Here is a 12493-nt window from a genome sequence, read left to right as displayed (position 1 = left end):
GCTTCGGAGCCACGGGCAGGGCTGGCAGTTTGGACCGAGCTGGGCTTTGTTTCATAGGTTAAAAATACATGTGTTTCCTTGATGTGCTGTTGGTTTTGTTGTAACTCTTAAGCAATTTAATATTTTGTAGGTCTGCTAGTATTTCCCCCAGTTTTCCATCTGCTACTGTGATTAATTTAAGTCCTAGCCTTATAATGCCAACTCAGAGCAAACGGAATGGAAACCTTACCTGTATAATTTGGCACGTAGCAGTAGACATGAATAACTTCGGAATTTGTGGGGAGAAAGAGAAGTTATGTGGTTTTGGAGCCAAAATATGATGGGAAACGGGCCCTCGCAGACAGCACGATGCTGTGTAGGATCTAGCTGCAGTTACTTTCGAGTGCAGTGCTCCAGATTTGTGTTTGTAGGTGTTTCTGAGGAGTTGGAAACCTCACTCGGAGGCTGTAAAGCAGCGGCGCGCACTGATTTCCTATTGCCTCACAGACATCGAGGCAGAACGATGTGCCAGAGGTTTCCTTGGTTTTTTTTTTCCCTGCAGTCCTAGAAGCGGTGTGATGCAATGGAAGGTTGCAGTATGGTGACGAAGGTGGGACTGCCTTCCTAAGGCTGCGGATCTGTGGGAGGAAGGAGTGGAGCAAAGCTGCAGAGCTCACCTGGGCGCAGGTGCTCGGCCAGGACCGGTGGGCATCAGCGTTTTACGCAGGGTGATGGCAGGGTACAAGAGGCAAAAGCCCAAAGACGGGAGGGGTTGTAACATGGCTGCTACACGGTCCGGCATGGGGGCTGTGGCACGGCCCCACTTGCAGCTCGTGCTACTGTGCAGCTTGTCAGACTCATGTCACTGACTGGAATTAAAAATAGCTTGACCAGAAATGGTTGTTTTTAATCTAGATCACGTTAAATATGAGCCATACAGGGGTTTGCACGGGGACAGCTGGGGACGGGGATGCAGAGCAGTGGAGTACAAGACCGTGGGGCTGCTTCAGCTGCTGTTGCCACTAGAAGAAATGGTCTTCTCTGGCCCAAGATGGGATCTTAATGGAAGATGGGTGTCCAGTATAAAGGTGCAGTTCTTCCTGAGCTGATGGAGGTCTGCTCTGCTGGCAGAGGGCCTCCAGCTGCGTCAGTGCTGGTGGTGACACGGGGGGCGGTGAGGGACAACCTGGCTGGGGACACAGGCAGGAGAGGAGAGAGTGGGCCATCCCTCCTGGCAACAGCAGGGATTGAGATTGTATCAGGAGTGGAATAGTTACGTTATCAAAAGCTTTCAAAGCATGACCTCTAGTTAGGGTAAGGATGGAAAGAGAAATCACAAGTCGTAGACCTGTAGTTAGCTAAAAAATGCTGATATCTGTGAAGCCCGTAGTCATAAGAGCAGGAAGTGGCCAGGAGACATTTGTGAGTCATTTCGCTGATCCACAGAGAACAAGAAACCCAGATTACTAATGCATCTGGTTAGTTATGACTAGAGTCAAAACTGTTGCAACTGGGAAGGTCAACCCAGCCAATTCGGTAGCCGCCTTTGCCATAGTTACTGATGCAACAGCTGAAGGCTATGCGGTTAGATACAGCACACCGGGGTTTCCGAAAGCCGGTTGGTATAGTGCTGTGCATAAACATAAAGAAAATACATTGCTTCCCATTTAAGTAAAAATACCATGGCTTTCCAGCAGGGAATGGTTGCTAACAGTGAGACCAGGTGAAGAACAACATTAGCCCAGGTTTTGGAGAAGGTGTGATCTACACCTGCGTTATTTCGTACAAAGGAACAAGGGTTATTTGGTGCAGCCCCTGACAGCCCTGACGAAGGTGTACGTTGAGAGGGGTTGAGTGCGCTGGCCTGGAGGCTGCGGGAGGGCTGAGCCGAAGGACAGGGAGCTCTGGAGGATCAGGAGGTCCAGTTCAGCAGATGTCTCATAGACAAGGGGAAGGGAATAAACCTGCACGACAAGCGGTGGAGAGACTCAGGTTGTGGGTGAGGACGTCTTGCGAGAGTTTCCAGTAAACGAGTGCAATTTGATCCAGTTGCCAAGAAAGCCATTCAGACTGATTTCTGTGTAAAACATAAAAGTTAATGTCAAACTGACTCTGCCAGCCTGAAAAGCCCTGGTCCGAGTGCATTCCCTCCTTACCACATGAGGGATGAGGCCAGAGGAGCGGCAGACAGCAGAAGTAGTAGTTTCCTTCCCAGTTCCCTCCAGAAGACATGAAGGGAGGGGCTAGAGGGGCTGCTGGGGTGGCCTGCCGTCGTTGGCCTCAGCAGAGGGTCCTGTCCGTAGCATGGTCATGGACTTGCACACAAGCAGGTTTCAAAACTGCTTTAAATCTCTCATTGAGACGTGAGCAGGTTCAAATCATCCACTGCTGCCACACGGGGATTTGAACCTGGTCGCACACAACGTATTTGTAAATAATTTTACCCGTCGGACCAGGGCAGGGGGTATCTGAAGTGAATTGCAGTAATTGTTGAAACACATGAAGTGGTTATGTGCAGCAACACGGCGTGGAGCGAAGCAGTTCACATTTCAGAATGAGCTCAGGTTTAATTCATTTCAAAATGAGATCACTGGAACCTGCTGCCTGGGTCTTGTTTTCCCTGTTTCAGGCTTTCATCCGTGACGAACTCTTGCTATGACTGAATTCTGGAAAGGTTTCCAGGCAGGTTTCTTGTCTGAGCGCCAGCCTGGTTGGGTAAGCTGATTAGCTATAAGAAGATCAGAGTTTGACAAGGGGTGTATTGCAGGTAAACAGTGAAGCTTTTCCTACAGCCGAGGTTTATCGTAGCTGTGAAATATGTTTGCATCCTCAGAGGTAAGGAATGGTGCTTGAAGAAGCCCCAGGAAAAATACCAAGGAGTGCATTAAAATGGTAAGCAGGACTGATAAGGTACATGGGAGAGACTGAGAGGAGAATCAAGCACAGATATGATCACAGCCTATAAATACTGTCAACATGACAGCGCAGATGAGCAAAAGGAAGAGTATTTGTTATCTGATGGAAAACAAGCTTTAGGAAGAGCAGTCATCATCACAGCAGCAGAGTGGTGGAGGGGATCCCCAGGAGCGGGTGACGCTCCTCGATGGGGACAGAGGGAGATAAGGTCTTGTGGGACGATGGCAAATACATCTGCAACATGCAGACGGTGAGATCCGCTGGAGGCCCGCGCTGTCCTCACCTCCCTCGGTGGTCCCGTGTGGACCAGGAGGTAGAAGTGCACCCTCAGGGGTCCCCAGTATTCCCAGTAAGGAGGACCAGCGAGGGGGACCCTAGCTTCACCGTGGCTGCTCCCTGCCCTGCCTCTTTGCCCGTGGGCAGGAATGCCACCTCTGCTCCTGGATGACGCCCGAACCCTCCTGGTCTCCAGCCTGGGCTGCACGAGTAAACCCAGGGAGAGAGAAATCTGCAACTGGCCGTGAGGGAGCTGGGTCAGGAGCAGCACCGGCCCTGCGCCTGCCTCCCCCCAGCGCTGGGCTGGGCTGGGCTGGGCTGGGAGCAGGCTTGACGGTCAGCCTGGCCTCTGAGCTTGCAAGGCAACCGAGGCATGAGAGCCCTGGGGAGTTGTAGTGGGAGATAGTCCTGCGCTGGACCCCTGTACAAGCAGGGAAAGCCTTGTCTTTGCGATGGGGACGTAGCGCTCAGCCAGCCAGAAGCGGTGCCGGAAAGCTTTGCCACGGATGGCCAGCCGCTGCCGCTTGCCTTCTTGGCTCCCACAAAGCCCGTCATCCCCCAAAGCTCGCCCGGTTGTTGCGGCGCCCATCAGCGTGGTCAGGGCTCTACACACGGTCCCAGCGGCACGGGGGGTTGCCCTTGGCGCCCACGGGCCCCATCCGGGGACTTCATTTTCGATTTTATAGCGTGCCATCAGGGTCAGCAGGCGGGGGTGTCAGCAGGCTGGGAGGTTTTAGCAGATGCTCTGGGTGGTGGCTGTGGCAGCGTGGGCTCCCTGCGTGCCTCCTCTTCCAGGACCTGGGTTTGTGTGAGGAGATGGAGGAGGTCTGGGCCCCAGGCTGTGTGAGTCCGGCTGTAGCAGACTCCAGCTCCGGGAGCGTCTCTGAGGATCCCCAGGACAGCTTGCTTTCCATAAATCTGTAAAACCGCCTGTTGCACAGGTTGTGAAGGTGTGTGCTTCCAGAGCAGAGCGTTGCGGTACCTGAACGCTGATTTATTGATTGCTGTTTCACTGCAGGCTTATTTAACAGCCTTTGGTTCTTGGCCTCTTTTTGTGCCTCCCCCGCCAGCCTTTTTTGAAGTTAAATGCAGAAGGATAGTGCCTGCCAGCGCCGGAGATGTGCGTGGCACCGGCCCGACCCGCCTGCCCTGGGCGGTGCCCCAGAGTCCGGCCGGCGCATCGCTCCCATCCCGGCAGCGGTCCGGGATGGATCGCCAGAGGCTTGTGGTCCTGAAGGGTTAATTTGGGATAACTTGGCCGGTCTGGGAATGCCAGCTGGAGACCGAGAGGTGCTGGAGACCGGTGCTGGAGACGGAGAGGTGCTTAGCAGGTTTTTCGTTCAGCTCCTTCACCTTGCTGCGCACTGCTGGGCTGATAGGGAGGCTCTCCAGACACGGTGTTTGCGGAGCTCTCGGGGGGTTCCCAGGTTCTCCGGCAGCGTAAGCACGACAGTTATGCCGCACATTTAGAGACACGGCTCTTCAGAAGACTGCCTTGTAGCCAGCCTGTGCCGCCCTACCCCGGCCAACTGCCCGTGGAAACGTATCTCAACTGACATCAAAGGAGCCAGCAAGCGATAGGCATCATCTAATTGCTGCCTCTCCCCCGCCTTCTGACTGCAGGGTGTCAGTCCCAGTCTCGGGATCGTTATCTTTGCGTGTGCGAGTAGCACGACGTCGGGATGGGCAGCAGCAATCCTGCCTCTGGGATCTGTGTTATCCAGAGAAGGTTGCAGGCGGTGACATTTAAAAACCTGAATAGCATCCCGCTGCTGAGGTACAATGAAATGGCGTTTCAAGGTCTTGTTTGGAGAGAACTGGCGTTCTGCCGTCGCCGGCCTGCAGCTGGAGTGTGTGTTTTTCTTATGAGTGTGCTCAGGCGAGGGGCAGAGGGACGTGGTGCACCCCAGGGACCCGTCTGGGGTGGAAGGTGGCTTCTGTGCCGTGGCAGCACGGGGGAGCCCCATCCTCTCCTGCGGACGGAGGTGGCTGGTCCTGAGCTCCAGTTGGTCACCTCCTCCCTGTGTCCCGCCGTGGCTCAGCACCGAGCCCCGCGCTTTGGTGCCTTGTGATTCACTGGTGCTTTTGAGGCCAAACATGATATTTAGAGGGAATGTTTCTGAATAAACCTGTCAACAGGAATTCACATAAAACAATTAAGGCAACCGCAGCCCCGTTGCCTTGGTTTGCTCATGTCTGACTCTGCCGGCACCCGAGCCCTCTGTGGTCCCTCATGTTTGCTTTCTCTTTCTCCACAGAATGCGATGAACTTGCCGCCTGACAAAGCCCGGCTTCTGCGGCAGTACGACAACGAGAAGAAGTGGGAGCTCATCTGTGACCAGGTAAGGGAGGTCTGGAGGGCTTTTGGCAGGCGTCTCCTTGGGAGCACCGACTGGGTTTCATCAGCGATGTCCCTGGGCTTAGAAAGGGACCTTGCAGGGGACAAGTATTTGAGCGGTTTCAAACACTCTGAATAGTTGAAACGCTTTGAATAGTTTCAAACACTTCGACCTTGTGCTCCATTATTGGTAATGACTCATAGAAGCCTTGCAATAATAATGCCCTTTTTTTGCCACGGAGCGGTATTTCTTCCCCCTCATCACCCCTGTGCCCGGTTTCCCTGCGTGGTGAACGCTGCTTATTTTGCCTGGCACATACTCGTAGAGACTGACCTTGGGTCACCTCTCAGCGAGTGCTTTGAGTTTGTTCTGTCTTGACCTGTGCGACAGGAACAAATGGTCTCAATCCAGTGGATGTTTGGCTTTCCGCATCACGAGCCGCTGTCGCAGTTGGCAGTGCCTGTTGCCTTCAGGGAGAGGCAAATGGCGATGCAGCCTGAACTCCCCTTTGCCTCCAGAGGCTGAACAACAACCTCAGATTAAGCAGCACCATATGCTGAGGCATCTTTTGTGTGTGAGCTCTGCTGTGGCGTGCAGACTTGGCAGCAACGTAGAACAATTAACAGGTTGCCTCTGCTGTGCCAAATGAACAGAGACGGCATTATCTAGAGAAAGCGAAGCACGCGAAAGGTAGGATGTGCGTGTGTGAGCCAACGGCAAAAGCGGGTTCTGCCACAAACTTCAAAAGTAATCGCTGATGAAAACAATGGATCCAGGACTGAGAAAGTAGGATGTTTCCTTGAGAGGTAAAACACAGTAGTACCGGGATGAGAGCTTAGCAGGAGGTACAGTCACGCTGTGAGGTCAGGAACATTTTAATAAATGGATTTGTGGGGGGACATTTAGCCATTACAGTGGTGGAGCCTCTGATCAAATCCAGCAACCTTAAAGTAAAGCTGAAATAGAGAGTTCTTTGCCGTTTTCCATGAGTTTTCTGTGCAGAGAACGTAAAGCATTGAGCTATTTAAAGTTTCAGTTTAGTGAGATACTGAACAAATGGCATAATCTGCTGTGAGTGATTTGTTTCGTGGGTGCTTGCTTAGAGCACGCGCGCTCAGAGTGCGCACGTGTGAGGGTGAGCTTTGTGCTGGACTCCGTGTGCTCTCCCTGCACCGAGTTGGCAGCGGGGCAGGCAGAAGCAGTTAGGTCACAGCCTCGGTGTGCGAACTCCCACCTCGGAGCTCATCCACCCTTTGCGACGTGCAGCCGCTGCGGATTCACTCCTGAACTCTACGGCAAGAGGGGAGGGATGAGGAGACGGAAACACAGGAAAGGAAATTTGCAATCTGGAGTCATCACGTATCTTAACAGCTCCTTGCACAACACCGAGTCCACCCCCGGGTTGGGATGAGTCTGCTTCCCATCGCTGGGAGAGGGGAGGACTGTTGGAGCCAGCACTGTGAGGATCCCGAAGGGACGGGAGGTGACAGTGTGCTGCCCTTCCAGGGTCTGGCCATCCGAGGGGAGGTGTTTGGGCAATAAGGAGCTGCGTTATCTGTGATCTGTCGCAGCTCCCTGGCGGCCCTGGCATTGCTGGTGGGTGCTTGCCAGCCGCTTGTAAATTAGAGCAGCGTGAAGCAGGTGTCTGTAACAGCACCGTAATGCAGCATATGGGGTGTGAAATATTTATATCTGTCCACATAATTATGGTGCGTGGCTGAAAGTACTTCCAGGAATAGATTTTGTACAGAATGTATGGGTTTAGTAAATTTTGACTGCTGTTTTCTATTGGTATCGCCCATTACACCCCATTACACCCATTTCGATTTCAAAAGTTTTTGCTTAGTGAAGGCCTGAGGATGTAAATTAATATAACAGCTTGAGGAGGTTAACTCTTACCCTCCTGTGCTGGCTTTCAGCTTATGTCCGAAAGGAGTAAGGGTCCAGAGGTTGCTCTTAAAAGGTATTTTCTAAAAAGTCTGTAAAGCAGACCCTGGCCATTTGTCTGTGAGGTATTTTGAGAAAATTCGAGGAGATGGTTTGGCCCACAAAAGGAACTCTCACTTTTGCAGAAGTGAGATTAACAAAAGTGGGGAAGCTGCCAGTCTCATGATGATGCTAATAATAATATCAACAACAAAAATAGTAATAATAATAATAATCTGCTATGGGTAGGGTTGTGCACGTTGGAGTGAATCATTGTGAGGGTTGCTGGGCTGGTTGTGGAGGACTCGTCCCGTGTGGTGTTTTCTGTTGCTTTGTCTGTAAACCTTGCAAGTCATCTAAACATTGCTGCTGGTGTTCGGAGAGCTTGCTCCCTGCCTCTCTGGCTCAGGATACGAGGAGGAAAAGAAGAGAGAACAAAGCCAATAAACATGTTGCCCATCCTGGAGAGGACCAAGCGGTGGTCATCTTGGGGGGTGAATGTTGGGAGGGATCCAGGCAGGGAAGAGGACACCACTTCGTGGTGCGGTGGGCCACCCTTTTGGAGTACTCGAGGCCTCTTTATCCAGCTGAGTGCCGTGAGGCGTGGCAGAGGGGGCATGGATGTTGAGGGAAGAGGTTGGGGACATCTTACAAAGTTCTTCGTTGCCCTCTAATGGCAAATTGTGGCAGGGGCATCACATGTCCTCACCTTTGGGGACACTGGAGGTGTGTGTGGGGAATAGCGGATTAAGAGACCCAAGATGAAAATCGTGCGGTTTGCATCCACAATACCGTCACGGAGGTGCTTGGAGAACTCTCGCCCTTTTCTAACGAAACGCTGAAGAAGGCGGGTGCTGGATGTTTCGGAGGCTGGTGGCCAGCATGGAGCTCACCAGGGTGGTGGTGGGTGTCTCCAGCAGCCTCCTGGGTGGGGGTCCTGTGGCACCCCTCAGCTTTGATTCCAGGGGGCTTGGGCCCCTCCGTGCCTGTCTTGGGGGTTATTTCACCTGAAACAAGGCCACGTGGGGTGCATTGGTGGAGCACCATCTTCTGCTTTAGGGTTTATTTCGGTTTGTGACTAAGTGTGCAGGTTGTTGGATCCATAGCCCCAGGTGAGGAGGTGGTGCCTTGCCAGTCCCCAAGCCCTCCAGCTCTTTGGGTGAAACCCCAGCTCTGCTGAAGAGCAGGGTGGTGTTCCCCTGGGAGGGGAGGGCTACCTGGGCTCGCTGCTTGGTGGAGCATCGCGGTGGAGGGGGAGCCTGAGCGCAGAAATCTGGCGTTGTGAGGTTTGGCTGTCAAAACCAGACAGCGTTTGAGATAGCCTGGAGAAGGATAACCATGGAGGGACCCTCCGAGTTGTGTTCCTTTACACTTAGGGTCAACAAGCATTGACTGTAGCGGTTAGATCCTTCTCTAAATGAGGCAAGAATGTTAATCACTGAGCTCCCTGGTATCCTAAGAGGTCAGTGCACACTAGTGTGGGCCACACGCCCTTTAAACCAGGCTTCCTTCTGCGCCCCTACCTCCTCTGCCACTGCTCATCTGCAAAGGGAACACGGCGTGCAGCCTTCCCAGCCTTCCCCTCCATAAACCAGGTCTGGGGAGAGGCAGGTTCTTGATATTATTTTTATTTTTGTTGGGTTTTTTCTTTTTTTTTTTTGAGATTGTGCGCTATGGACCGGTTGAGAGCGTAACCGCACAGAGCCACGGTGGTCCACGTGTGCCCCTTTAAAGTCCAGAGCACCGGGAAGCGCCAACAAATACCCGTGTGTCCTTCGGATTTGGGCTGGGAGTTCCTTTAAAGCCATGCTGGGCCCCGTCCAGGCTGCAGGCAGCCTGCCCGCCCGCTCCCCGTGGGTCTCGGTGGACGGCTGATGGAGAAGGGGGTGGGTGGTGCCCGCTGGATGGGACTGAGCGAGGATCGGGGTTTTGAGGGGATGCTGCGCTGTTTGTTGTTTGGCACAGATATCTCAGGTGAGCCCCAAAGCTGCCCTCAGGCGATGAAGGGGGGCACAGTGAGGCACTGGCTGTGGCTGCCCCCTCCCTGGCAGGGCTCAAGGCCAGGCTGGATGGGGCTGGGAGCAACCTGCTCTGGTGGGAGGTGTCCCTGCCCAGGGCAGGGGGGTGGGAGTGGATGAGCTTTAAGGTCCATCCCCACCCAAACCAGTCTGTGGTTCTAGGATTGAAAAGCAGCACCTTGCGCTGTGTGTTACCGTATGGTGCCATGCAGAGATCTGGATTTTTTTGGACAACACTCAACCAAGCATTTTCCGTGCCTTTGCTCACGCTTCAGTAGCCATTTACAGCTCCGTTTTGAGCACCTTTGCCTTAAAATAAAAAAGTTTTATATACCAGTGGACCTCCCCTTTCCTTTTTTGATTTAAAGAGCCCTGTTGTGGGTAAAATACAGGCTAAAAAATCCAGTGTTTTACTGAACTTACGAACAGTTGAATGGTAGAGATGCTCACAGCTTCTTTTATCTGACTTGCTGACCCTGAGAGAGGTGGCTCCCTGAAAATCAGACAGTGAGTGATGGAGCAGTCAGAGGTACGGGCACGGGGCACGAGGGGTCCAAGGCTCAGCAGCGTGGGGCCGGGCAGGGGCTGCTGGGGTTTCTGAGAAGCCTGGGTACCAAGTTGGCTGGGCCGTATGCTTTCCTAACGTACATGAATCCTAAGAACGAAACAAGTTAGTGAGGGTAATAATAATAACATATGTCGCTAATGCAGAAAATGTCCTGAATGTTTTTGGAAGCAAAAGATCTCTGGAAAAGCCACAATTTCCTGGTTACGGAATTAATACGTTTTCCAGATTTGGGTGAACAAGAGATGTGTTGAGTTCTTTGTAGGATCACGTGGAAGAGGAAATGCAGAAATCCAGGAGTTCCTCTTTGCTGCTGAAGTAAAGGCCCCCCAGCCCCCTTTTGTTTTGGTGTCCATCAGAAAAGAAAGTGCTAATTCTGGAGACTGCTGGTGAAAGAAGCACAGGAGCAGTGTTGTGCTCCCCCATCCAAGCTTTTTCCTTGAATTCTCACCATTTATTGCCCTAAAGGGGAGGTGCTGGAGACCAAGTCATCTCACTACTCTTCAGTCTGGTGCCGCTGCTCTACGCTTGTCTGTCGTTCTGGCTTATAGCACCTCTCCTCAGCGATTTTTCAAGTAAGAAAAGGCCATTTATCCTCAGGAAATTAAGTTAGTTTGCTTTCTAGGTGGCCGACAAAGGCAGGGTCGAGTTATTGCGGGTCTGTGCCTTTCTCCTTTCAGGGCTGTAGATAGTGTTGGTGCTTATATGAGTCACGTTGTGGAGATAAAATAGGTTTCATCGGGATTTATCAGCTTTGTTGTGTCTGAATGGCCCGGTCCTGGGGCGACTGGGAGGGGAGGCCGCCGTGTCCCAGTCGTGATGTCACCCACTGGCTTAACGCAGTTTGAAGACTCAAATAGGGATTTTAAACTTCATGTGTGTGTGGTAAAAATCCCCAACCTCCTCGTTCAAATAGCGTTAAACCCTTGCCGTATAAATTCTTATTTTGAAAGCAGCTTTGGCCAGTGAGCGATTGCGAATTGCCAAAAGTGGAGAGGAGGAGCAGGCAGGGGAAAGCAACGACTTTTAACTCGTTATTTACGGCATCTATTTTGTGTGAGCAACGGCGCCTCAGTGTTAGCCGGGAGGTGTGTTTGTCTCTGCTGGGAAGTAAATGCTCTCAAGAAGGACCAGAAGGACCTTGAGAAGACACCGGGCTGGCCGGCCTGCGCAGTCCCTCGCAGCATTCGTGGCAGGCGGAACACCAGACTGCAGTCACGCCGCTCCGCCGAGCACCGGGCCTTCCCGCCCCCTGCGAGCTCTGGCGGAACGTCAGTTTTCGGGGAGGACGGTGGCTGCGAGCAGACGTTCAGGGTGTCCCGGAGGCGTCGGGGAGCCGCGGGCTGCCGTCGCTGCACAGCACCGAGCCCTGGTTCCTGCCGCTTGCGACAAATCAGCTTCTAATATAAAACAGTCAAAGCTGGATAAACCGAGACAGGAATCATTGCCAGGAAAGGGCAATTTTGAAGGCTGATACCTCATGGCTTTCCAAGGCAGAAAAAAAAACACTTTAAGAGGCTATAAAAATGTTTCCAGGGCTAGCAGATGTTTACCACAAGTGGCTCTTGGTCGCTAGTTTGAGAAGAGCATTGCTGGTATCTGCAGTTCATGGATAATGTCTTTGAAATCCTTCAACCCAAATAATTCCACTATACAGTAATGAGCAGCATCTATTTTAATGAAGTCGCTGTAGAGATTATCAAATACATGCTTAATTACAGCTAGGTTTTAAGAAAACAAACGAAAACACAGAGTATCTGCATCACAGACTACTAAATGTGCTTACTGAGTCTGAGCATTTAATTTTGAAGACTCCAGGTATTAAAACTGGCAGTTAGGAAAAGCTCCTGTCGCTTTAGCAGATGATGGCTGATTAGTCAGTAAGAGAAATAAATCCGTAAGAGTAAAATAGCTTCTCTGGAGGATTAGACTAAACACAGCAGAGCTACATCAGCATCAGAGAACCCTCCAAAAGGGGAGGAATAAATAGGAGAGCTAACGTGGAGCCTTGTTAGTCTGGGACTCTGCCGTCAGGCGGAGCAGGCTCCTGCCGTGCCTGCTGCTTGCTGGTGCTCTCACCTCGCCCACCGCTCTTCAGGAGTGGACCTTTGGCTTGGTGCTCCGCCGCTTCACCCCATCACTTGCAGACACAAAGAATAGTATTTGGAGGTGGTTGTCAAGTGGCACAGCGCAAACACTTCTACCTTTGTGGCTTTTTGTAGAGAAGGACCTGGTTATTCAAGTGCTGTAGTGTCTCTGGAGCTGATCTAAAACTGTTGAGGGGAAAAAGGAGAAACGGTGGTGGTCTCCAAGGTCTAGAGACCTCTGTTAACTCTTTACTAGTCTACAATGGGCCAGATTCTCATTTACAGCAAAGTGCCTTTTTTTTTTTTTTTTTGTCTGTCTGCCAGTGTGAAGAGGTTTTAAAGTAGGTTAATGGATGGAAATTGCTCGTCGATAACTTCTATTTATGC

General features: G+C 52.0%; 1 protein-coding gene across 4 annotated transcripts in view; it reads left to right on the top strand.

The window, feature by feature from the left end:
• Nucleotides 1–12493, top strand: part of FMNL2 (formin like 2) — a 145223-nt gene that overhangs the window by 72071 nt on the left and 60659 nt on the right. For all 4 annotated transcript variants that reach the window (XM_086464989.1, XM_086464986.1, XM_086464988.1 and 1 more), the window contains exon 2: nt 5430–5513. In XM_086464989.1, the coding sequence (XP_086321115.1) occupies nt 5430–5513 (84 nt within the window). The remainder of the gene's footprint in view (nt 1–5429; nt 5514–12493) is intronic.

The sequence above is a fragment of the Leptosomus discolor genome, chromosome 5 (assembly GCF_034619465.1).
Source record: "Leptosomus discolor isolate bLepDis1 chromosome 5, bLepDis1.hap2, whole genome shotgun sequence".
NCBI classification, from domain to species: domain Eukaryota; kingdom Metazoa; phylum Chordata; class Aves; order Leptosomiformes; family Leptosomidae; genus Leptosomus; species Leptosomus discolor.
This window is presented reverse-complemented; position numbering and strand designations above follow the sequence as displayed.